General features: G+C 57.2%; 4 protein-coding genes across 5 annotated transcripts in view; 2 read left to right on the top strand and 2 right to left on the bottom strand.

Moving 5' to 3' along the window:
- Positions 1 to 2,655: 2,655 nt before the first annotated feature.
- On the bottom strand, positions 2,656 to 9,559 carry DDX56 (DEAD-box helicase 56). The gene is made up of 14 exons (XM_042471558.1): positions 9,136 to 9,559; positions 8,869 to 9,030; positions 8,609 to 8,772; positions 8,089 to 8,259; positions 7,310 to 7,400; positions 6,848 to 7,092; positions 6,377 to 6,517; positions 5,770 to 5,883; positions 4,746 to 4,840; positions 4,508 to 4,581; positions 3,991 to 4,080; positions 3,720 to 3,825; positions 3,347 to 3,420; positions 2,656 to 2,982 (listed from the first exon to the last, which is right to left on the bottom strand). Exons 1-14 carry the CDS (start codon positions 9,190 to 9,192, stop codon positions 2,884 to 2,886), a joined length of 1,683 nt encoding a protein of 560 aa, XP_042327492.1. The 5' UTR covers positions 9,193 to 9,559; the 3' UTR covers positions 2,656 to 2,883.
- A 138-nt stretch (positions 9,560 to 9,697) lies between these two features.
- TMED4 (transmembrane p24 trafficking protein 4) lies at positions 9,698 to 11,985 on the bottom strand. Its single transcript, XM_042471567.1, has 5 exons — positions 11,838 to 11,985; positions 11,623 to 11,723; positions 11,372 to 11,497; positions 11,116 to 11,262; positions 9,698 to 10,817 (listed from the first exon to the last, which is right to left on the bottom strand). Exons 1-5 carry the CDS (start codon positions 11,983 to 11,985, stop codon positions 10,668 to 10,670), a joined length of 672 nt encoding a protein of 223 aa, XP_042327501.1. The 3' UTR covers positions 9,698 to 10,667.
- A 29-nt stretch (positions 11,986 to 12,014) lies between these two features.
- LOC121932678 (interleukin-1 beta-like) lies at positions 12,015 to 16,075 on the top strand. The gene is made up of 5 exons (XM_042471565.1): positions 12,015 to 12,450; positions 12,886 to 12,928; positions 13,350 to 13,438; positions 14,376 to 14,500; positions 15,432 to 16,075. Exons 1-5 carry the CDS (start codon positions 12,015 to 12,017, stop codon positions 15,642 to 15,644), a joined length of 906 nt encoding a protein of 301 aa, XP_042327499.1. The 3' UTR covers positions 15,645 to 16,075.
- Positions 16,076 to 16,595: 520 nt separating this feature from the next.
- LOC121932670 (PH and SEC7 domain-containing protein 4-like) overlaps positions 16,596 to 23,368 on the top strand; it is a 14,686-nt gene continuing 7,913 nt past the window's right edge. Inside the window, exons 1-4 of one of the 2 annotated variants that reach the window (XM_042471554.1) lie at positions 16,596 to 17,161; positions 18,405 to 19,509; positions 19,715 to 19,778; positions 20,002 to 20,452. In XM_042471554.1, coding sequence (XP_042327488.1) covers positions 18,649 to 19,509; positions 19,715 to 19,778; positions 20,002 to 20,452 — 1,376 coding nt within the window. In that variant the 5' untranslated portion in view covers positions 16,596 to 17,161; positions 18,405 to 18,648. Of the gene's footprint in view, positions 17,162 to 17,934; positions 19,510 to 19,714; positions 19,779 to 20,001; positions 20,453 to 23,368 lie in introns of those variants that run through there. The other variant, XM_042471555.1, reaches the window with a different exon arrangement.

Genomic DNA, 23,368 nt, shown 5'->3' with positions numbered 1-23,368 from the left:
GCAGTTGCAAGGGTCAGCAGCAACCTGACCCAAAATCCAGCCCCTACAGGGAGCCTCAGCACATCTGGCCAGTTGCTCTTCAGCCTTCTAGCTGCCCTGCACTCCTGTTCCCATGCTATCAGGAATCTCTCCCAAACAGCACACATCTCAGGCCTTTCCTTTCTATGTGGTTCAGGTCCTACAATATGCTGAAAGCTTCACCCTCTTGTTGCCTCACCTTTGCTCATAAGACATGGCTATAGGATTCTAGAAGAGTGGGAAGGGGCACCCAGAAGCCATGGAGTCCAAGCTCCTGCTCAGAGCAGGCTCTCATGGCTGGGAGATGTCCAGCAGAGCCCACCATTCCTTTAAAGTATTGGCTCCACTGCTGAACCACTCTGTCCAGAAGCTCCTTCTAGTGCTCAATCCAAATCTCTTCTCCTGTAACTTGGAACCATTAGACCCGGTCCCATGCTCTGGGGCAGCCCTTTAGATATTTAAGGAGTGCAATCATGTCCCCTCTTGGCCTTCACCAGCACAAACATGCTCAACTCCTTCAAGTGTTCATGTGGCTTTTCTTTTTTCCTTTTTTATCCATGGATTCAAGCATCCACAGCTTGAAAGTATTTTTTAAAAAGTATAAACAATAGCAAACCTTGCATCTCCATTTTATATGAGGGGCATCATTTTGTCATGCCATCTGTCATCCATGGCGTCGGGGGGGGGGGGGGGCTGGAACCAAACCCCGGCAGATAAGGAGGACCCACTGTATTTCCATTTATTCCACATTTCATTTGTTTGCTTACGAATAAACTCCTTTATAACCCATTGTAACATTTTGATGTTGGCCTGCTAAGCTGCATTGGCATTGTTTTTTCCTCTTTGCGTAACACAGCAGCCATTCCTCTGCTCAGACGCAATTCCACCTTCACCGAAAGGATAGAAATACCTCCAGGACCATCTTAAAACTAATCTGAGAGGGTGGGAGATGCCACCCTATTCTGGTGTGTGTGTGTGTGAATCCAGGCAGTAGCTCTGTTCTCCTCTGCTGGGGGTCCATCCACCTCAGCAGCCAGAAAGTCATCCCCAAATGAGTTCTGTGAGTTTCAGCATCGGTGGCAAGACGGGGAGCCCCCTGGGAGTCTTTGTGCAGCTGGGCCCAAACGTCCCCCTCAGGCGATACTCCCACCATCAGCACCACCCCATCTCCACAAGATAAGGGCTTTAGTGACGAAGTGAATTCTGAGCAAGTCTGGCTGCCAATGTCCACTGAGTAAGAGGCAACATTGGCCCACTTCCCGTTTACAGCCGCAGCCTATTTGGCACCATGGATGGGAGGGCTTCCTCCTGGATTGGCAGATATCACAATGCCCAAGGAAAAACCCCAAAAGGACAGAGGCAATGGTAGGATTCACATCTTGTAATCTATCCCATGAAGCTGGGAGATGCCCGTGTGGCACGTAGACAGAACCAGGAACAGGGAAGGAGCAGAACTGGGCATTTCTGGACCCAGGCATTGAGGGGACACTCCCAGGAAGGCCCCATGATCCTCTAGTTTCAGTGTCACTTTGGCTGGCAGCCTCCACCCAGCCTCAGCCCCTTATCTGCCTTCCTCAAGGTTTACAACCCCAGCCCGGCCTTGACACCCGATAAAGCTCAGGTCATAGTCCAGCCACCATTGCCAGGAGCCAGCCAGCCCCAAGCGTGTGCTTGGAAGCCTCAGCCCACCCACGCAAACCATCCATGGAGGAGAGCTTTGTTGCCGCTGCCCAGAGCAACAGCAATGGAGGCCAAAGGCCCCTGCTGTGATCGGAGCTGCTCTTGACCCAGGATGCCCTCCCAGTTGCTTTGTGGGAGCAGGGCACAAAGGGCAGGATGGGGGGGACCTCGCTGGCACAAAGGCCAAGCCAGGGCAAGAAATTATGGGGGCAGGAGGGGGTGTGCCTAAAAGTAAGAGTGGGGCACACAATGGGTGGACGAGCAGGTGAAGGAATAACCCCCTCCTGTCCTGCTGCCACCACTGAGCCTTGTCCTGGGGAACATCAGGAAGGGCAGCCCCATCCATCGTAGGAACCACCCTGTCTGGGCCTGACCTGCAGAAAACAGGCACCGGGGGACTCTGCAGACCCAGCCAGTGGGGCAAGAGCTGCAAGGGTGCCAATGCCACTTACCCTGCCCTGGCTCAGCTTTCGGCTGAAAGACCCACCAAATGGGGCCCATGGGGGAGGGGGAGCAGAAGGCTGAACCCAACAAGATGGAAGACCAACTCTGTTGCTGCGGGGAGGGAGCCACTTGTGCTTCCCCAGGAGCGCCCAAGCAACTGTCCAAAGGATTGGGGAACTGTGTGGGAGGAAGAGAGAGCAAGCTGCTGGCTGTGACTGAAGCAAAGAGAGGGCATGAGAGATTCCCATCCACCCAACAGCTTTTGCATCATCATTTTGCCAGGATGGGCAGAACCCGCAGGCGAGGATGTTGCCTGCCAGATGGACCAAGGTGACAACTGTAGCTGCCATGTCCAAAAGGGACGTCCCTTCCCCATACAATCCTCCACAAACTGCCCACAACTGAGGAGTACCTCAGGCACTGAAGGGGCGGAGGGTAAACACCAGCAGACAGCAACCCACCCACCCACCCACCCCCCGAAAAGGCGACTGATGCAAGGACAAGTCAAAATGCCACAAGACAAAAAGGAGCCTTGTTAATGCAAAAATGTCCCCGGTGGCCCAAGGCCTCCTTGTTTCCAACTCTCTCTGAGACAGAAGGGGTTCAGTCCAGATTGTCTGCTGAGTGGACAGGTGAGAAGCGCGCCACTATCTGGTCCTTGTCCCACAGGTCTCCTCACCTTGCCTGGTCTGCCCAAGGGTTCTGTCCCCTCCAAGGGCCACCCTCAATGCAGGGGAGGTGTTAAGGGTCAGAGGGACCAGGGACAGCCGTGGATTTGGTGGCTGATGTTTGCCGCCTCTGCTTGGCAGAACTAAAACTGCACAGGGGATTCTTCTGGCCCTGCAAGAAAAGGGAGGAAGAGGAGGGTGCCGGTTAATATTACATGGTCCCAAGTGGCAGCTGAGATCAAAGTGGCTATTTAAAGTACTGGGTGTGACGGTTACCCCAATGTGGCCGTGCCAGTCACATTCTCTACTTTCTATGGGGACCAAGTGGTACTCAATGTCTCACTCCATAAACCTTTCTATATCCAGCGGGATACACAGTGTGTGTGCCATCCACTGATGATTAGCTTTAGGGTCTTGGCTGCAAGGGTGCCAACCCCCCCCCCCCCCCCGCTCAGCTTTTCTCCAAAAGAACCATCAAATGGGGCCCGTGGGGGGCGAGAAGCAGAAGGCTAAACCCAACAAGATGGAAGACCAACCTTGTTGCCGCGAGGAGGGAGCCGCTTCTGCTTCCCCAAGAGGGGCCGAGCAACTGCCCGGAGGGTGGGGGGCACTGTGGGGAGGAAGAAGCAAAGAGAGGGCATGAGAGCTTCCCCATATCCCCTCCCAACAGTTTTTGCATCATCTTCCCACAGGCCCCTGCCCACAAGCCCACCCACCCATTGTGGCTCCCTGGGGGTGGCCCACTCTCGTTCAGACCCATGCAGAGGAAGCAGCAGCTCCAGGGACCAGGTAGGGTTCCCCGGATCAAAAGGCCTGATGAGGGATTTGGAAACATGTTTGTGTGAAGGGAGGGGCTGCTGCCCCCCTGCCAACAAGTGGAAACCCATCCTTCAGCCCCATTCCCCTTACTCAGGTACTCTGGCACATTGCGCAAGTGGGCCTTCACAACAGCTGGGTGCAGGGGCTTGTCATGGCGGAGCAGGTCCCAATCCCGGGGGTTGTCCTCAAAGTAGGTCTGGGAGAGGAAGAGGCTGTTAAGCAAGCACAGTTCCTCTCAACCCAACCCTCTCAGTACTGGCCCAGTCCAGCCCCAGGCTGAGCCAGGACTTAGTGCCACCAGAAATGGTCACTAGGCAGGGGAACCTTCCCTCTTTCCCCCTCCCCACACCCAGGAGGATACCTTCAGCTTTTCAGAGTTGAGCAACTCCTCCTTGATCTCCCGGAGACGAGCCTCCTTGATAGCCTGCTTGGTGACCGAGCGCATGGCATCCTGGCAAGAAAGGGAGGCCCTGAGAGGGTCAAAACTGGCAGCAGATGCAGCAAACAGCTGGAGGGGGGGAGGCCAGAACCACCCCCTCCCCAAGAGCAGAAGCCAGTCCTAACATAGGTATGTATGGCAGCAAAACCACCCGTCCTTCCTCAGGACACCGCAGCCCTTTTATATATTCATAATGCCCCGTTCCTGCCCCAGGAAGAGACTCAGCTCCCCCAGTTCTCAGCTGTCTCCAGCATGCATGGAATTGTGCAGCTGGAAAAAAGCTCCAGAGATCTTCTAGCGCTCCCAGATAGATACTTGCTCTCTCCCACGAGAAAGAGCATGAACATTGAATCATCCCCAGAAAGCCGCTTAAGGTGCTCTGATCCATGACACTGCTAGGCCCAAGTGCCCCGGTCCCCCTTCAAGCAAACCTACTCACCTGACAACGGTAGCGAAGACCCTCAACCTCATCCATTCGGAACTGGTAAGGCTGCAATGGGGTTTCAGTGCTATCTGGAGAAAACAGAGGAACCATAGTGAGGGCTACAGTGAAAAGGCACTTTAAGGCCATCCCTGATGTCCAGCACTGCCTGCCTCACTGTCAGCCAGTGCCCTGACAGGCCCCCATCGCCAGCCTATGAGGCGAGACTTCCCTGCTCCCAGCCAGGACCACAGACCTCCTGTGAGCGCCGACTCAATCGTGCCCAGCAGCGGGCGCTCAGAAGGTGAAACGAAAGTCAGGACGGTGCCTGGATTGTCCGCACGGGCCGTCCTGCAAGGAAGGAGAGTCAGGCAAATCATCTGAGGAGCTGGCCCCTAGAAGCCCAGCCCGCCTGCCCCTGCAGTCAGCTAGGAAAGCCTCCAAGGCAGCAGGGCTGTGTGCGCATGAGGGGCGAGATCCCTATAGGAGGATGTGCGCACAAGCCCCGCTGCCTCCATCCGCAATACTTTCCATCCAGGCATGTGCCTCAGAAACATCTAAGATTCCCTGCTCCCTCCCTCTAACAGGTTAAGAAAGAGAAGAGGAAGCAGGCAACAGGGCCAGGGGCCACTCTGGCTACCCAGCTCATCTGCTTTTCCATCACAGGGGAGAACAGAGGCCTGCTAAGAGGGCCACATCCTCACCCCGACTATTTCAGGTGGGGCTCCCTGGGCACTTCCAAAAGGCCCCACCCAGATCTGCATAGGCTGGATTGTCTAGAACAAAACCAGAGGCCCAGTGATGGAAAACACTCTCCCAGGGCTATTTTCCATTTGCAAACTCTCATTTGCTCTCACAGTGCTGTGCAGACAAAAATTATATGGGAGACCAGAACGCTCCCCTCGTTGTTGTTTTTCCATCAGCAGGCAAAAACTTTTCAATTCCAACAAACTCTTAAAGAAGAAAATTTACATTTAATGGACTAGACAGTGTTTTATTGCTTTTTATATATTTTATATCTTTAAGTTTGGAATTGTTTTAATACTGCTAATAATTTAATTCTACTTTAGGCTCACCACTTGTACATTTTTAATTACCGTATATACTTGATTCTGAACTGACTGAAAATGAAGCTCAAAATAATCTGTATTTTTTGCCACAGAATTTGCAGACATTTCTCCACTCCTGGAGAAACCTGAGTCAAATTTGGCCCCCATCTCCCTAGAGCTTCAGCAGGGGCAAGAGGCCTCCTCCCAAGCCGGGCTCCAACTGCGACTGACCTCCCTGCGCGGTGGATGTAGGACTCAACGGAGGGAGGGACGTCAAAGTTGAGGACCGCAGAAACGTTCTGGAAGTCAATGCCACGTGAAATTCCATACTCCTGATCTCTGCTTCTACGGAAAAGAAGGAGGAGGCCAGGCGGCTGAGGACAAGAGCAAGGGGGCTGGAGGTCAGCAGGGTTCCCTCACCCTCACAAAGGAAGCACCCGAAACCCAAGGCTCTAGCACCTCCCACAGCCATGAAGTCCCCTGGAACTTGCCCAGGCCTGTGTCTGACCAGCAGCTAAGAAGGGCCCTCTCAAAGGCCCACCTGTGGGAAGAGGAAGACATGGGTCCTCTCTTGGAAAGGGCCTGAGCACCCGGACCCCTCCTAACAGAATAACACTCCTAATTTCTATTTCACCTGTCCAGTATACTGGATAAAATGTTTTGCACTCCTAACTTTAGGCTCCTACACTTCATAGTTTGCTCTTGGGACCATTCTACCTTGTGTCCTAATATTTCCTCAGACAAGCAAACTGAAAAAAAAAAGAACCTAACAAACAAAATAAAATAAACACCATCTGTCCCTGAGCTTTGGACATAAAGTGCCCCAAGGCCAGCTTACTTCTCTCCTCTTGCGCTCTTGCTGCGGCTCTTCTTCCTCCTTCTCCCTTCTTTTAGCCCTTCTGCATCCACCAGGTCCTGCTCATCTGTCGCAATGATGTAGTCATAGAAACCCTTGTTGAACTGGCTGATGATATGGCACCTGAAAGAGGACAGAAAGGCCCCTGAATAGATCTGGCCCAGCGGTTCCCCCCAAAGCTCATCAGGCCTCACACTCTGCTCCCCATCAAACCTTCATCCCCTTCTGGGCACGAAGGTTTTGGCAGGACGTTTGCCACCAAAGGGAAGAGAATCCCAAACACACTGTAATCTGGTCAGGAAGGGACACAAGCACAAACCTCCAGCCCAGCTGCCACTTCCAAGGGGCCAGAGAAGCTGCGGGAGCCTTGGGATTACCGCTCCCTGGACTCTCAAGAGCAGCAGCACTCTGCCCCCCCCCACCCTCTGGTCCAAATTTTGCCCAGGCTCTCACCGGGACTTGACAGGCAGCTCTGAGTTAAGGACACAGGCTGGGATGCTGAACTGCTCCAAGAAGAGCTTGAGGCGGTAGCACCGCTCAATGGTGCCGACAAAGAGGATGAGTTTGCCCCGCACCAATGAAAGCTTCAGCAGTACGTAGAGAAGCAAAAACTTGTCCTCTTCTGTCTCACACTGGATCTGGAATTGGCTCAGCTGGGAGCTGTCTGGCAGCTGCGATTCTTGGAGTTTGAGGATCACCTGTGGAGCGAATGCTGTGCCTTTCAGATGGGGCATATGTGCAGGCACCCACCACACTCCTAACACAAGGCTCCTCCCCGCCATGTAAGCCCAAGGATGGTGGGTCCACAGAGGAAACTTGCTTTGGAAAAGAGAGGCCAGGCCAACCACAGCAGCTGTGGGGCAAGGGACTGCCCATGCCAAGCCAAACCCCTTTCTTTTCCCCGTTTGCCCTTACAGGGTTGTGCAGCACCAGCTCCTTAAGTGCCTGTACATCCTCGTTGAAGGTAGCTGACATAACGAAAGTCTGATAGATCTTCGGTAAATGGCTGGAAAAGAAGAAAGAACCGAAGAGGCCGTAAGGTCAAGTCAGAAACCTTCCTTGCTCTGTCAGCAGCAAGCAATCAATGCCTGTAACAGAACCCCAACCAGGCCTCCCGAGTTCTGGACCTTGTCATTAAGCTGCAGGTGAGGAAGAGCGATGGCTTTGCTACTACATTACAAGTTCACAAACAGGATTCACAATGTAAGCAGGGCAAACCGCAAGCCTGCTCCTCTGCCCCTGCAATGCAATGTCAGAGGCCCTCAAACTGGGGAAAGATGTCCTCATGTCACAGCCCACCTCTTCCAGTGCTATTCCAACACAACTTTCCCCTTCCAAGCACTCTAATTCTCGCTTGCCTCAGCCAATCCCTGGGACAGACAGCAATTCCCCTGCCTCTCCCCTGACTGCTCACGGCCAGCCAAGCTGTTTCCCCAGCCGCAGCAGAGTATCCCTCAAGCGCTCCTCTCCTCTGGACCTCTTCCAAAACAGGCTGGGCAGCCACCTGCCACAGGTGCTTTAGATGGCCATCAGCAGGGACTGGATTCAAAGGCCCATACAGCCCCTTGTGACTCTGTCACTGCGTGATACTGTTTTCAGCCAAGGCAAAAAAAGGACTCCCACAAAGCCAGAGAATATTCGACTAAAGCCTCTCCTCTCCTCAAGAATTTCTGGCTTAGTAGCTCTCAGCTCACCAGAGCAGGCTCTTCAGGTCTTCTTCAAAGCCGAAGGAGAAGAGCAGATCAGCCTCATCCATGACCAGGACTTCCAGGGACTCTTGCAGGCTCAGGCTGGGTCCTTGCAGATGAGCCAGGACCCGCGAAGGGGTCCCCACCACAACGTCTGGCTTCTCCATCAAGATGGGCCTGAAAGGCAAACAAAGGGATGACAAGAAAAGCCAAAGTCTGTCTGGCTGCAGCAAACACACAGGTCCTCCTGAAGCTGGAGGCAGCCGCAGCCACAAGGCGCCGCTTGACCACTCCTTGGCAGCTCTTCCGTGCAGAAGAAGGCGGGCGGACGGGCGCCAGGCGAGGATTCCCCCTTGGCCTCCCAGGGCAGAGGAAGTGCTCCCAGGGAGGCCCAGCACTGCAGAGGGCTTTCAGCGCTTGGAGGGACGGGCTGCCAGCCCTCCTCCGCAAGTGACCCCCACTTTGGACCCCAAGGAGCGGCAGAGAAGGCGAAGGTCCTGGGTCCCAGTCCCTCCGCGTGGCTCACCGCTGGGCAGCCAGGTCCTGGGGTCCAGAGAGGTCGGCCACCCGCAGGTCCCGCGCGCAGCAGGCAGAGAGCCCCCGGAGCATCTGTGTCGCCTGTTGGCCCAGCTCCCGCGTTGGAACCAGCACCAGGCCGCGCACCGCCTGGGAGGCCGAGGACGCCGCTGCCTGAGAGGGAGGAGAGAGAGGGAGGGCCGGTGGGTGCGGAGAGCCAGGGCCCCGGGGCCCTCCCTCCCTCCCTCCGGTGGCGGGGCCCAGGCTCACCTCCTTGGCGCGGAGGATGCGGTGGAGCAGCGGCAGGGCGAAGGCGCCCGTCTTCCCGGAGCCCGTCCGCGCCCGCGCCAGGACGTCCTTCCCCTCCAGCGCCAGAGGGACCGCCTCCGCCTGGATCAGCGTCGGGCGCCGCCAGCCCAGCGCCGCCACCGACTAAGAGAAGAAGGGCGGAGAAGCAGAGGGTCAGGGCAGCCGGGAACCAGCCGCCTTCACTCCCTCCCTCCCTCCCCCGGAGGCAGCCCTCCCTTCCCGCTCGACCTGGAGGAGCCGCGGGTCCAGGCCCAGCTCCGCGAAGCTCGCATCCTCCGCCGCCATGCTGCGCCTTGCCTCCGCCGGAAGTGGGGCAACGCGCCGGAAGCGCAGCGAGACGCCCGCCTAGAGCGGCCTCACTCTCTCGGCTGCCCCCTGGAGGCTCAGGGAGGAACGGCGCCGGAAAGAGCCGCCCGAACGAAGAGCCAGCGGTCGATCTGTGGCGGGAGGCAGGGCAGAGGGCCCCGGCCTTCCCCCCTCGGCCTCGGGGGAACGGAGCCTCCGTCCCTTTGGCCACAGGGCCCCCTCCCTCAGAGCCGCTCGGGGCCCTGGCTGCCTCTGCGCTGCAGCTTCGTTGGTCGGGGAGCTCTCCGGCTCCTGATAACGCAGAGGCTCTGCTGCGAAGCCTTCCTCCCGGGTCCCAGGGGCACCAGCTCTGCCCGCAGGATGCTGGGTCCCTGGCCTGCCATGCTGCCCTCCCGGGCCTTCCTTGCCTTGGGCTTCCCACGCAGAGAGGGCTAAAGGCCCTGCCCCGAAAGACCAATCGGCTCCAAAAGACAACAGAAGCCTCTGGCAGCAACACTTTTATTTCACTCCAAAACTACTTCAACAAGGAAGAGTGACGAAGTCCCCCAACAAACAGGAGGGGAACTGGCTTGAACCAGAGGCAGGGGGGGGGGGGCAGGAGAGGGAAACCAACGCAAGCGGCCAAAGCTCTGCCCCAATTCGAACTGGAGGCTTTCTTCATGGCCTTCAGGCTCCAAGGGCTGCAAGGACTGCCCCAGGATCACAAATACTCCACTCTGAAATGCTTCCTCTGAGCTCAGGGCCTGCAAAGGTGGTTGCCTTCTAGGTGTGTTGGGCTGCAGTGACCGCCCCAGAACGCCTGGAGGACCCCTTCCATGTCGCCCAGAAACACTCCCCCACTGGCTGCCTGTGGCCCTCAGCCGAGGCCCTGTCCGTTAACCAGCAGCTGGTTCCGCCAGGCGCTTGCCAGTGCATTGCGTTCCCCTCCAGAGGGAGGCAAGTGCTCATCGATGGGGGGATGCTGCAAAAAGGGTCTGAAGAAAGAAGTGGGGTGCAGAGACTACATATTGACTGTGGCCACTGAGATGGGCACGTATTTGGGGGGGTGCATCAAATATAACTGTACTCCCCCCTTTCCTTCCTGCCTCTACATCTCCTACACCAAGCATTTCTTGAAAGGCAACGAAGCCAGTCACACAAAGCCTTCAGGCTGCAGGCAAAGGGAGAAAGGGAGCCTCAATGACTACCTACTCTTTCCAATGTTCCAGGGGCAGATGGCAACAGAGGCTCCCCGCTTTCCCTCAAGACCAGCCTTCTGTGCCCTGGTCCAGCAAGACAGGGTCAGCAGTAGGAAAGCTTCAGTGGGTGGGTTGGGGGCTTTGGAAAGGGGGCTCTTTCAGCCAAGGACGTTCAATCTCGTGTTTCCATCTCAGGCCAGCGTTCCAGGACATCCAGAAGGGTGGAAACGTGTGCAGTGCCAGCGAAGAAGGGAGCCGTTGCACCATGGGGAGAACCTAAACCAACTTCTTGGCCTCAAAGAAGCTCTTGAGGTGCCTCATCTGCCAAATGCCCGTCAGGATGAGGATGACCGTCTGGGCGATGGACCACCACAGCACCCGCTGGTTGGTGCTCTCGCTGGTCATGCGGAATCTCTCCTCCCGGTACTGCAAAGCAGATGGCCACAGGGGGGGGTCAGAGGGCAGCTGCCAGTCTTTCCCCGCAGGACGGTCAGCCCCCTAGCAGCCCCTTCTGATGACCGCTTTTGCTGCAGCCACAGCAGGTGCAGGTTGGGTCCTGTGAGCCTCACCAACCCCAGTCCCACCGCATGGGCCCCTAGGTGTCTCTGTGTGTGAGCTGCGTGTCTGGCAAGTGCCCCCTGCCAGGGCCATCTCTGCCAGCGGACGGAGGGGGCGCCTTTGCCCTGCAGGAGCCCTCCCCTGCCCTGCCCCAGGGGCCCCTCACCCTCTGGTAGTTCTGCTCCTTCTGGATCTGCTCCACTTGGTCCAGGAGCTGCCTGGCCCTCAGCTGCAGCTCTGTCAGCTTGTCCTTGGCTGCAATCTCCGGGTAGTTGTTGGCATGCTCCCCGACCTGGATGTCCAGGTGGACCCTCTGTCCGGAAAGAAGGCCCTCCGTGGGTCAGCAGTGCTGAGGGCCGGCCTGGCAGCCTCCCCCCACAAGGCCCCTTCCCCTTCTCCCTTCCTGCCCTGCCCTTCCTCACCAGCTTCCCTCCGGCGAAGAGGGCCATGCGGGTGGAATTGGAGTGCAGGCAGATCTGGTGCTCGCCCGGCGTGTGCGAGGTGAAGGTGAAGCGCCCCTCGGAGCCATATTGCCTGGAGAGGACCACCTGCCCAGAGCAAGAGAGGGATGAGGAGGAGGGCGAAGGGGGCGGGGCCCCGCCCCCGCCCTCACTGGCCCCGCCCCGCCCTCACTGGCCCCGCCCCGCTCTTCCAGGCCCCGCCCTCGGCCCACCTTCCCATCCGGGTCCTTGATCTCCACCAGCATCCCCAGCCCCGGCGTCGAAGGCAGGAAGGCCTCCGAATGCTTGTCCCACAGCTGCGTTCGGTAGTTGCCTGGAAGAAGGGGAAGGGAAAGCCAACGTCAGAGAGAGAAAGAGCCCCGCCCCTGGCCCCGCCCCCGCCGGGAGCGCGCCCCTCCCCGTCCCACTCCCTCCCGCGCATGCGCACCGATGACCATGGTCTCGTCAGGGATCTCCTCGATGAAGCAGCGCTTCTCGGTCTCGCCGATGTGGAAGTAGAGCCCCCGCCCCCCGCGCCCCGGCAGCAGCAGCAGCGCCGCCGCCGCCAGCGCCGACACCGCTCCCTCGGCCGCCATGGACGCCTCTGCAGCCGCTGCTATCGCGCATGCGCGGCTCTGGCTGGCCCGACCCGGAAGGGAAGCCCCGCGCCTGCGCAGTGGTCCTCCGCGCAAGAGCGCCGCCGGCCCTGCGGTGTGGGCCGCCTGAGTGGGCTCTTCCTCCCAGGCAACGGCCCCAGCGCCCGCCTTCCCCAAATGTCCTCCTCTCCCTCCTTTGGGCAGAGGCGGCTCCTGCTCCTTGCTCCGAGCCACCGGAGGCTGCCTTGCCCGCGCCCTCCTTCCCCAGACAGAGCATGGCTGCAGAGGAGGAGGAGGAGGAGGCGGGAGATTGCGCCGCCCGCGCCTTGCGCAAGGGACTCCTGCTCCGGGCCATAAGTAGCCCCGCCGCCGCCCGCGAGCCCCACTGGCAGCCAGTCCTTGGGGCCGGGGCCGGGGTCATGGGCGACGCCGAGGAGGAGGAGCTGCCCGGTGCTGCTGCTGCTGGTAGGACAGAGAGGAGGGCGCGGAGGGGCCCTGGCGGCAGGCCCTCCGGCCTCTCGGCTGGGTCCGTGCCCTGCGCTGCCTCCTCCTCCTCCTCCTGCTCGGCCCTTTCCCAGTGGGCTCGAGCCCAGGGAAGGAGCGGGACCGAGGAGCGAGGAAGGGCGCTGCTTTGGGCGCCGCCTGTGGCTTCCTGTCATTTCAGGGAAACTTGCTTTCAGCCTTCAGTGTCGCAACACAAATTGCGGCACAATGGAGAGTTAGCGGAACCTCGGGGCCTTGCACAACCTTGTGGCCTCCTGGTTGCTGACAGCGCCTGACAGGGGCATGCCTCCCTGATGCATAGAGCTCCTTGCCCAGAGCCTCTGGCCATGAGGGGCCCTTGCCAGTCCCCCCGGGGCTACATTCTGCTCTCTTCTCTCCTTTCTCTTCTCTCTCCAGAGGAAGCAGAGGCCGGGGCCCAGGTGGCTGTCTTCAAGTCCCGGTAAGTGTCCTGGGAGGCCTCTCCCAGCCCCAGGCAGCCAAAGGCCACGGAGCCAGACGGACGGAGCAACAGTGGAAGCAGCCAGTGGCTTCCCAGGCGGCAAAACCATTCCAGGCGCTGCTTTGAACCTTCGGGCAGCTGTCCAGACGGCTGGTCTCCCTGAAAGCTGCCGCTGAATCCTGGATGCTCCACCCTCTGCCTGCCATGGGAGCCCAAGCACGCCTGGCTCCTGACAGCAGGGAGGCCCTGCCCTCATCCTGCCCCCTTTGTGGGGCTGGAGGGCTGAGAGGCCACTGCTTTCCCCCTGCAATCAGCTCCATCTTCTGTCTTGGAAGTGAGAGCTGGAGCTGGTGGTGCCCTTGGGATCAGAAGGGAGTGATCTGGAGGATTTCCCTCTCAAAGTCACACTTTGGTGTTTCAGGATCTGGGATGTCAACCAGAAATCCCTTTACCTACAGGACAATCAGCTGGTGGCCGGATACCTGCAAGGCCCCAATTCTGCACTCGAAGGTCAGTCGCCACTCAGGACTTTGCTTTCCTGAAGCTGAAGAGAGTTCTCCCCATTGGCTGGCTGGCTGGCTCCAGTCTGGTCAGGAAGGCACCTGGCCTCTTCCTACTCGAGAACCCAGGAGCAGAGACTTCTCAGGGGGGATCTGCATCTCTCTTGACCCTTTTGCCTGAGCATAGCCCTTGAGACCCTTGTGGCTGCCACAAAGTGCACATGGGGAGCACTGGGGGCTTCTGTCCACAGCAGTGTTCCTACCCAAGGCACTGCGGGGTAGTGGTTAATGCTGGTCCAGATCTCCTCCTCAGAAACTAAGCTCTTTGGCTGAGTCCAGAACCAACTGCCAACTCTCAGCCTCACCTACCACACAGGGCTATTCTTGTGAGGCTGACATGGGAGGTGGGGGGGGGATAATAATAATAATAGAATACAACAGAGGGGATAATAGAAGGTTCCCTGCCCTCAGGATTACAATCTAAAAAGACTCAACAGAAAAGGAGAAGGGAATGGGGGGGGGGTCAGGTCCAGCATTCTTTTATTATTTATTAAGCTCTATTTATATAGCGCTGTAAATTTACACAGCACTGTACACACAATCTTTTAATTAGATGGTTCCCTGCCCTCAGGCTTACAATCTAAGAAGACATGACACAAAAGGGGAAGGGAGTGGAGGATGGAGCCAGATGCCTTCTGGGAAGGGCTCAGTTCCTTTGGGGAGGCCTGGTGGGATTGGCCCACCCCTCTCTCTCCCTCTGAGGCCTGGACCAAGGCAGGGAGGGCTCTGTTTCTTAATCAAAGAATTGATGACAAAATGTTCTGCCCTTGAGCTCAAAGGAGGAAGAGAGGGGCCCAAATGTGGTAAAATGAACAAGTAAGCCCAGAATGCTCATGGGATGCTGGTGTTACATCTCTCTCTCTCTCTCTTCTGTTTCCTACTCCCAGAGAAGATTTACTGGGTTCACAACCATGCCTTTGACCATGAGAAATTCCCTGTCATCTTGAGTATCCAGCATGGGCGGCAGTGCCTGGCCTGCTCCCCAGGTGCCTGGCCTGCCTTGCAGCTGGAGGTAAGCCAGGGCGAGAAGGCATGTTCTTCAACCTTACCCATGGCTTGTGTCTGACACCGCAGCACAAGAGGGTCTGCCTAGAAGGGGTGTGTGCAGATGCATGGGGGTTGATTCGGAGCATGTTTGTCACTTGCCAGTCAGTCCTGTGCTGGGTTGCAGTCCCCATCCTGCAGCAGCTGCACCCAGCACTGTGTGGAAAGGGAAAGGAATGGAAGCCGCTGCCCTGTCGGGCATCTTTCTCCTCACACCTGCAAAGGACATAGCTCACAAGTTTCTGAGTAGGTGAAGAACAAAAGTTGAAAGGCTTCTGCAGGAGTGTTACATCAGCAGTTCCCACTGGGTGGCAAAATTAGATCTGAATTCAGTTGCATCTGCCACTGTGACCTGAGTGAGACACTTAACACACAAGTTAATAGGAGCAAGGAGACACATGGCAGGATTTTCCAGATGCACAAAAGGCTCCTCCAGCAAAGAATCACCAAGATTCATGGCTGGGGGTGGATCTGGCACACTGGCATGAGAAAGGATTGGCATCCCCTTCTCAAGGTGCCAGGCAATGCCACTGGGAGACCCACCGGTCCCCTTGTCCATCACTCAGGAAGCAGAACTGCCGACAACCCCTTTGCCTCCTGGACAGAGGAGACCCCTTGGAGGGGGAGGTCTTCCTTCTTCAAAGAAGGAGCCTGGCCCAGTGTGCCAGGGCAGCCATCCTTCCCCCTGCCCTGTCTGTTGCTGCTGCAGCAGCAGTAGTGGTGGTGGGGTGAGGGTGCAGGTGCTTCCTGAACCAGTGGCTCAGTCCCTGGGTTCCTTGCCCAGCTTCTCCTCCTTGCCAGTGGGACATCAGTGGTTAAGCCTGCTGCCCATCATCTCTCCGCTTCCCCCATCCCCTTTGAGTGCCTCCCCACTAACCGTCCACTCTTCTGTGCCTCAGAGTATCAACATCACAGACCTGCACAGAGACAGCCATGAGGCATCCACCCGCTTCACTTTCTTCCTCTCCAGCAGAGATGGGATCTGGCAGTTTGAGTCGGCTGCCCACCCAGGCTGGTTCCTCTGCACCTCTGCCAAGACCAGCGAGCCCCTTGGCCTCACCCAGGACCCCGGACCCTCCCATGTGGTGGACTTCTACTTCCAGCCTTGCTGAGTCTCCTTTCCCACCCCCAGAGCACAGCCATACCCAGGCTCCCAATTCCGCACCCAGGACTGCAGAGCTTGCTACCTCTACATACACCCCACACACCAGTACTCAGCCCTGGCCTTGATCACCCCTTGGAAGTTGCATTTCTCTCCAGGCCCAGATGGCTGCAACAGCCAGGAATCCATATGGGCTCCAGGGTGGCACTGCCACCCATGGCTGACATTTCTGGTGCTGCCCAGGCATCGCTCCTCCCCAGTAAGCTAAAAGTAAGGCCCAGCACACTTTCCAGGATCTGGGCCCTCCCTGGTTCCTGTTGGTAGAGTGAGAAGAGGAGGGAAGGGCCTTTGCCATGGCGCCATGTATACATATATGATGCCTTATTTACACCATGTCTTTTAATAAATCAGCCACATCATCCTGGTGGCATTTGACATTGACCTTGTTTGCTGCTTTTACTGTACAGAGTTGTATTCTACTTTTAAGTATTGCACTGTTTTGACTTTAATGTTTGTTTTTTGTTTAAATTGCACTGCTTTTCATTGAGTTTCTTACCCTTGAAATGCTACTCATCCAAGGGGAATATAACGAATATTAAGAGGGTAATAACGTGAGTGGGGCACTATTGCTCTTCCCTGGACTTGCCCTGTCTGCCTGCTTTTCTTTTGGCTGAATCTTTCCAAGGCTCATTGGACTGGGCTCTGCTGCTCTCAGGCAAATGATGGTTTGTGTCTTTTACTATCGTCCCTTACTAAACATGAGTAAAATCTTAAGCAAAAGAAAAATGCTGCATTTTGAGGGAGGGGGTCCTGGCAAGGACTGCAGAGGGCTTCCCAGCCCCCCTCCCTCTCTGCCAGGGGCAGCTCAAGGCCTCTCCCCAAAAGCAGGGGAGGGAGGGAATCAGCCCACAGTCCCATGGGATTCAGGCTGGAGGGAGGGAGGGAGGTTGGTCAGAAAGGCTGCTGCTCTGCCCTCCAGCCCCAGTTGGGGAGGATGGGTTTGTGCTCAGGGGCTTCAGCAGCAATGCTTTGTGGGAGGCAAATCCTGCCAGCCTTGCTGAGGCAGGAGAAAGCGGCAGGGACAAGGGCAGGACCCGCACGGGATGCCAAGGAAGAAAGGATGGTCCTCTGGCAGAGACGGCCTTGGCCCCAAGGAGCCCAGCTGAAGGGGGCTGCAGCCCCCTCTCTCTGCCCGGCCCTTGCAGGCTGCCCACCGGCCTCTCTCCCTGGCAGGCAGGACGGAGGACCCGGTTGACTTGCCCTTGGGGCTCCAGGCAGGTGACGGTTCAACAACTGAAAGGCAAGGAATACGAAGAAAGAATGGAAAGGCAGGAGGAATATCCCGAAGCCTTTCTAGAAGAGGAAGCAAAGCCTGTCGCCCCAAAAGAGGAAGAGGCCAGAGTTGCGCCAGGGCTGTGGCTTCCTGTTCGGAGGAGAGGCGGCGATGCAGCGGCAGGCGGCCCCAGGAGAGGCAGGCCAGGGCCCCGTCCTGCTCTGGCGGTTGCCCCTTCCGCGGCGGCCGGGCTGGTAGGCTTCCCTTCCACCGCCTGAAGGCAGCCTCTTTTTTAGCTGAGGAGCCAGGCCCTGGGGCCCGAGGAGAAGGAGGAGGAAGGGGCTCCGCAGGCAGGGGCCTTGCTGGGGGTGGCGAGCACCGAGCCCCCGTCGCAGGCCCCCAGCAGCCTCCGCCCAACCGGAGGCCAGGCAAGACCCCCGCCCCGCGAGGGCCCCACTCCAGGGCCCTTCCCTTGGCCCCTGGTCCCAAGGGCGGCCGGAGGAGGCTGCGAGGGAGGGCCCTTCCCTTCAGGCTGGAAGGAAGGAAGGACCCCTGCCCCCGGCCAGGAAGGGGAAGAGCTGCCTCCGCCGGGGAGCTTCCGCTTCCGCGTCTTCCGCTTCCGCCCGTGTCCGGTGAGGAGGAGGAGGAAGAGGCTGCCGGGGGGTCTTCCCCGGAGGCCCCCGCAGAGGAGGCCCTTGGAGGCAGGCCCCGGGGGACGGAGGGAGGGTGGCCCCGCTCTTTGTGGGGGACTTCCGGGAGGAAGGAGCCCGTCCAAGGGGCTCGCCAGGCCCCGACAGCCGTGCTTCCAGGGGCCATGGGTCAGGCCTGCTGGCTCGCGGGGGGCGGGGGGCTTCGGAGGGCAGCCAAGAGGGGCACAGCCCCCGCCCAGCGGCTTTGCAGCTCATGGAGGACGGAGGACGGCCCGGGCAGGGCCGGGTGGGCAGAGTGGCAGCCATCGCCAGTTTGCCCATGCCAGTGGGAGCCACGCGGAGCTCTTTGGCCCCTTCCTTCCTTCCTTCCTTTCCCTCTGCCCTCCTGGGCCTCACTGGGAAGACGCAGGCATAGCACCGCAGCCTTCCACCCTTTGCCTGCTGCTGCCATGTGTGTCTTTTGAAACACATCCTGACATTCAGGAGTTCCCAGGAATCCTGTGACATGGACCCCCTGCTTCCCTTCGGTGTTTGCCGCTTTGTTGCCAGTAGGCAGGGTTTTTGCTGTGTGGCATCCAGAGAGTGGCTGAGGCTCTCAGGAGCCCCACAGTGACACTGCAGGGCATGGGAAGTGCCCCTGGCCGCCTACCCGCCTGGCATCTCTCCGGGAGCATAAGTGGAGAAGGGGCTGGGGCCACCTGTGTGACCCGGCTGCCCCTTCGGGCCCAGCCCCGCATGGCGTGAGCGCAGTGGGAGGACGCCAGCGGGGCAGGCGGGCGAGTGGCTTCCTGACTTGCCTTCCGTTAAACGCTAACCTCTGTGTTTGCCTTTGTGTTTTCTCTTCCAGGGTAAGCAGGAGGGCCATGCAATGCGCCTTCTTCCTCAGCCAGAACCTTGAGCTCAGCTGGACTTTGTCTGGAAGCTTCCATGGTGAAGCTTAACATGGAGCACTCAGACCCCAGCCGTGATTCTGGCCTCAGGGACATCTTGGCCAGTTACGGAGGAGGAGAGCTGGGCTGCAGTGCCGAAGGCTCTGTGGGAGTAAGGCAGGACCCCCTGGCCCCCCCCCCAATGGCGCCCCAGCCGAAGCCATGCCCCCCCCTCTCATCTTGTGCCCAGAAGACCTCGATTTCTGGCTGGGAGGGTGGGAGAGCATGCAGAGCAGGCAAGGCTTTGCCCGGTCAGATCAGAACCATGCCAAGGAATCCATCCCTGAAGGTGCTGCTCCTCCTCTTCCAGGGGGTTTAGACATCTGCGCTGAGGAGCTGCCCAGGGAAGGCGGCCTGCTCCCTGGGGGCCCCAAGAGGTGGGAGAGGGGCCTGGGTGATGCCACGCAGGCTCTCTTCCAGGCCAGTATCTGTCAGGCCCAGATGTGTGTCCTGGACCTCCAGGGAGAGCTCAACAGGAAGGAGACAGGTCCTCCAAAGAGTTTTCCCCTGCATCCTACCCAGAAGGTGCTGGAGCTGCCCTGGGTGCAGGATTCAGCTTTCTCCCATGAACCTGTGCTCCTGGACACAGACAGTGGGGAAGAGGAAGGAGAGGAGGAGGAGGAGGAGGAGGAGGAGGAGAGCTTTGGGAGGCAGGAGGAAGAGGAAGGCTTGTCTGAGGAAGAAGAAGAAGAGGAGATGGAAGGCCTGTTCTACGACAACCCCCTCTTCCAGGAGAGTCCTGGCCCTGCAAGAAGCGCCAGCTTCAAAGAACCAGCCCTGGGAGACCAGCAAGCAGGACGGCCTCTGAGCCTCAGAGATGGGACCCACGACAACAGCCTCTTCCCCAAGGTTTGCCAGGTGACTGTGCCAAAGAACCCTCCAGCCAGTGATCCTCACCCTGCAGGCGCCCCCAGCCCTTTCCTGAGCAACCTGCCCCAGTACCGGTCCCTGTCCCCGCTGGTGATCACAGAAGGAGAGCTGGATGTTTCCCAGGAGGAAGAGGAAGGAGAGCAGGGCCTCAAGGTGAGGGAGCAGCAGAGTCGCCTGATGGCTGCAGAGGAGCCGATGGCTCAGCCTGGCATCCGCATCCTTCAGAGAGCAGGGTTGGCTCAGCTTCACGTGGGCAGCTGTCCTTCCCTCTGCCTAGCGGTGGAAAGGCAGGCTGCCCCTCTGGGGTGGAGGGCAGGGGGTTAAAGCAGTGTCCTCACCCACCTCTGCCTTTCTTCAGTTCCAGGCCCAGGAATGCTTCCCAGCCCAGCCAGCTCACAGTGTTTCTGAGAACCCCGATGCAGGTGAGTCCTGCCTCCAGGGGGGCCGCTGTGGCCAGGGGTGTGGAGGCTGTGTGTGCCCCCTGACCATTTCTTTGGGGATATGGCATTCTTCCTGGGTGGCCAGGGGTGCGTGGAAGCATTCAGGCGAAGTGCTTCCATGTGGGGAGGGAATGCCAAGGTACTCCTCCACCCAGAAGGCCTGGGGAGGTACCAGGCCTGTCTCTCCCTGTCATTTCCTTCCTAGGTGCTGATCCACCCGCCCAAGGCCTTCTTTTCTCCACCTGCAGCACTTCCCTGATGTCAGCACTGCTGCAGGAGGCTCCCGAGTGCCACACCACCCAGCAGCCCCCTCCATCTCCCAGAGAATACAGACGGACAGTTCCCCATAGCTCCCCAGTGCCCTCAGCCCTTGTGGAATGGGGCCCCTGGCGCAAGAAGTCTGAGCCCCGGGACTCATTCTGTGGCTGCCAGTCACCCTCCTACGCATGGGCGAAGGCGCTTGGGGGAACTTCCTGTCTGCGGGAGGGAGCCTGTGCGCATGATCTGCACCCTGCTTCGCTCAGTGGCCCTGGGAGGAAGTTGGAGGAAGACTCCGTGGAGGGGTTTGTGGTGGCTGAGTTGCCCGCTGGGGCAGCTGAGGGAGGTGGCAGAGAGAAAGAGGAGAAGGAGGAAGATCCAGCTGCCCAGCAACAGAAGTAAGTTTGCTCTGTATGGGGGGCCCCTGCGGCCACTTCCTCCCTCTCCTACAACGTCCTCCTGCTGTGGCTGAGGGCTGAGCTAAAGGCCTGAGGAGGAAGGCGGTGAGGGTGGGGTAGGCGGTGGCAGCAGTGGCTTCCTGTGTGCAGGTTAGGCGTTTTCGGTGAGCCTCCCCCTGGCCCCCAGCATGTGTCATGCTTGTTGCACATGGCCTCCTGGCATCTCTTAGTGTCTCCAGGGTCTTTTAGACCTCAAGGGAAGAAGGGTGTTCCTCAGATTCAGGGCAGCTGGCAGGACTCAGACCCTGCCCTGTCCCCATAGTGAGAGGCTATTGGCTGATCTCTCTTCAGCAGCAGCTACCCTCTTCTATGGTGGTGCTCAGGGGGTCCTTCTGACTCCACATTGGAAAAAGCAAAAAAAAAAAACCCAAACAGCTTCATTTATATACCTCTTCATACTGAACTAACAGTTTCTAAGCAGTTTACAGTTGTAAGCTAATTGACCACAACAATCTGGGTACTCATTTTAGCCACCTCCTTGGAAAGATGCAAGCCTGAGTCGAGCTGGAGCCCTTTCGCTGGTATTGAACTCGCAACCTTATAGTTTTGAGTGAGTGGCTGCAGTACAGGCATTTAATCACTGTGCCACAAGGGAAGAGGTGACTTTTCCCATAGGCGATCTGCCCAGCTGGGCTTCCTGACTGGACACCTGGCCATCCGTTCTGACCTATCTCTCTCGGCAGAGACTGCCTCACAGCATTCTTCTAGCTGCCAAGGAGCCCTCCGTACAGCCTGAAGCTCAGCTGTGGCTGATGGGGCAGGCTCAGGAGGACCAACTGCCTGATGAAACCGAAGCCCTTGGGTACTCCAGACTGGGGGCAAAAGGGAAGAGGAGAGGCTCAGGGTCACCTGCTCCATAAGGGTCATCCCATCAGGCAAGGTTGGCCAGCAGCTCTGGGGTTGCCAGGTGTCCAGGGCCAGGAGCCAGGCTAGCATGTCAGCTAGCGGGTGAGTCAAAGAGGAAGCCTCTGAGCCCCTCCTCAAAAGGGGAGAGTGGCCAAGCAGCAGCATCCAGTGTGTGTGTGTGTGAGCGTGCAGTCTTTGCCCACATGCCCTCTCTGGGCCCCCCATCACTGAAGTGGGGGGGTGGGGGTCCATGCTGCAGGGGCGGGAAGAAGAAAATGAGTCTCCCTCAGCCCCCCATCCCTGGCACATATCCACCTGCCTGCTGTCCCTGCCCCAGTTCTGCAAAGGGACAAGGACGTAGCTAGAGGGGGGGTCCATAGGAGTCCATGGAAACATGCTGTGGGATTAGGGGTTTGTGTCAGTGACCTCCCCCATCTCTCTATCTCTGGCGGAGCTTTCCAAATGCCCCTCACCAAACTGCAAAGCCCAGAATCTATAGCATGGGGGAATCTACACTGTTGAATATACCCGTTTGACACCACTTTAAGTGTTGTAGCTCAATCTGTGGAACCTGGGATTTGTATTTTTACAAGCATTTTTTTCCTTTCTAAAGAGTACGGGTGCCTCACAAACTACAAATCCCAGGGGTGGGTTTGTTTTTTTTAGTAGCCCTGGAAGTTAAAGTGGTGTCAAACTGCATTATTCTACAGTGTAGTAGCTCACAGGTTGCACTGCTAAAGTTAAAACAGAATTAGTTTCCATTACAGTGCATGTGATCGGGTTGTTGTTGTTTGTGTGCCTTCAGCCTTCCAACTTTATGGCAACCCTAAAATGAACCTATCCTGGGGTTTCTTGGCAAGATTTGTTCAGAAGAGCTGTGCCATGCCTTCCTGAAGCTGAAGAGAGTGTGACTACTCCCCAAGTCACACACTGGGTTTCATGGGGAGCTGGAAATCAAACCCGGTCCTCCAACTTCAGAGTCAGGTCCACCTCAAACCACTACAACAATTTTACCTTGTGGGTCTTACATGACAAATTCCAAAAACCCATACATTTGCAGTAACTTTATTAGCCAACCTGCAGCAATAATCTACTTTGAGACTGCTTTGAGACGCCCTGCTGCTCAGGCTAGGAATCTGGGAACGTATGTAACAAACACACACTGCAGCCAGGAATTCCACTGAGGACACACACTTTTCCCCTCTTCATCCCTTGGCCTGTTGGCCTGTTGGACTTCCTTGTTTATTTTTAATGATATCCAGTGCATTATTGCGGACCTGCCATGTTGTTGCATAACCACATCGTATGTTTTCTGAGTGATTGATATTAAAATAGTTTAACAGGCTGCCATAATTGTCCACTTTACCAGGGACAAAATGTAGACAAATCAAGACCAAACTTTAGGGGGCAACTGCAGGCAAAACTCAGCTCAAAATGTAGGACATTTAAGGTCCACCATTTTTCTTCAATGTCCCATTTTGGGCTATTTTGTCCTGCAGTTGCCCTACAGTTTTGGTCTAATTTGTTCCACATTTGTCCCTGGTAAAGTGGACAATAGGCAACCTTTGTGATCAGAAGAAATAAGTTCTGACAGCAAACTAAAAGAGGTAAGCACATTAAATGTATCACAACTTCATTAAGGAAAAAGGTGAAGTTATCAAATGTGCATAGAAATAAAATTATTTGTAGTGGAAGAATTATATTTAATCTTGAAGTCTTTTATTACTGTACTCACATTACAATAAAAAGTGTAAATCTATAGTGTAAAAAATAGGTTTGTCAACTGGTCAATGAAGGCATGTAGTTTTTACGTTTTAATATAAGTGGTGCCTCGGTTTACGAAATTAATCGTTCCGCGGCACCGTTCGTAACCCGAAAAGCCTTCGAAGCCGAATTGCCAAGGCGCTAATGGGGAAAAGCCCGGTTCCTTTAAAATAGCGCCGAAGTTTTTTTCGTAACCCAAAAACATTCGTAACCCGAACAATATTTCATGGGCATTTTTCGTATCCG

Source organism: Sceloporus undulatus, chromosome 6 (genome assembly GCF_019175285.1).
Source record: "Sceloporus undulatus isolate JIND9_A2432 ecotype Alabama chromosome 6, SceUnd_v1.1, whole genome shotgun sequence".
Taxonomy (NCBI): Eukaryota; Metazoa; Chordata; class Lepidosauria; order Squamata; family Phrynosomatidae; genus Sceloporus; species Sceloporus undulatus.
Note: the sequence above shows the minus strand (reverse complement) of the source record. Positions and strands in the feature narration are given on the sequence as shown.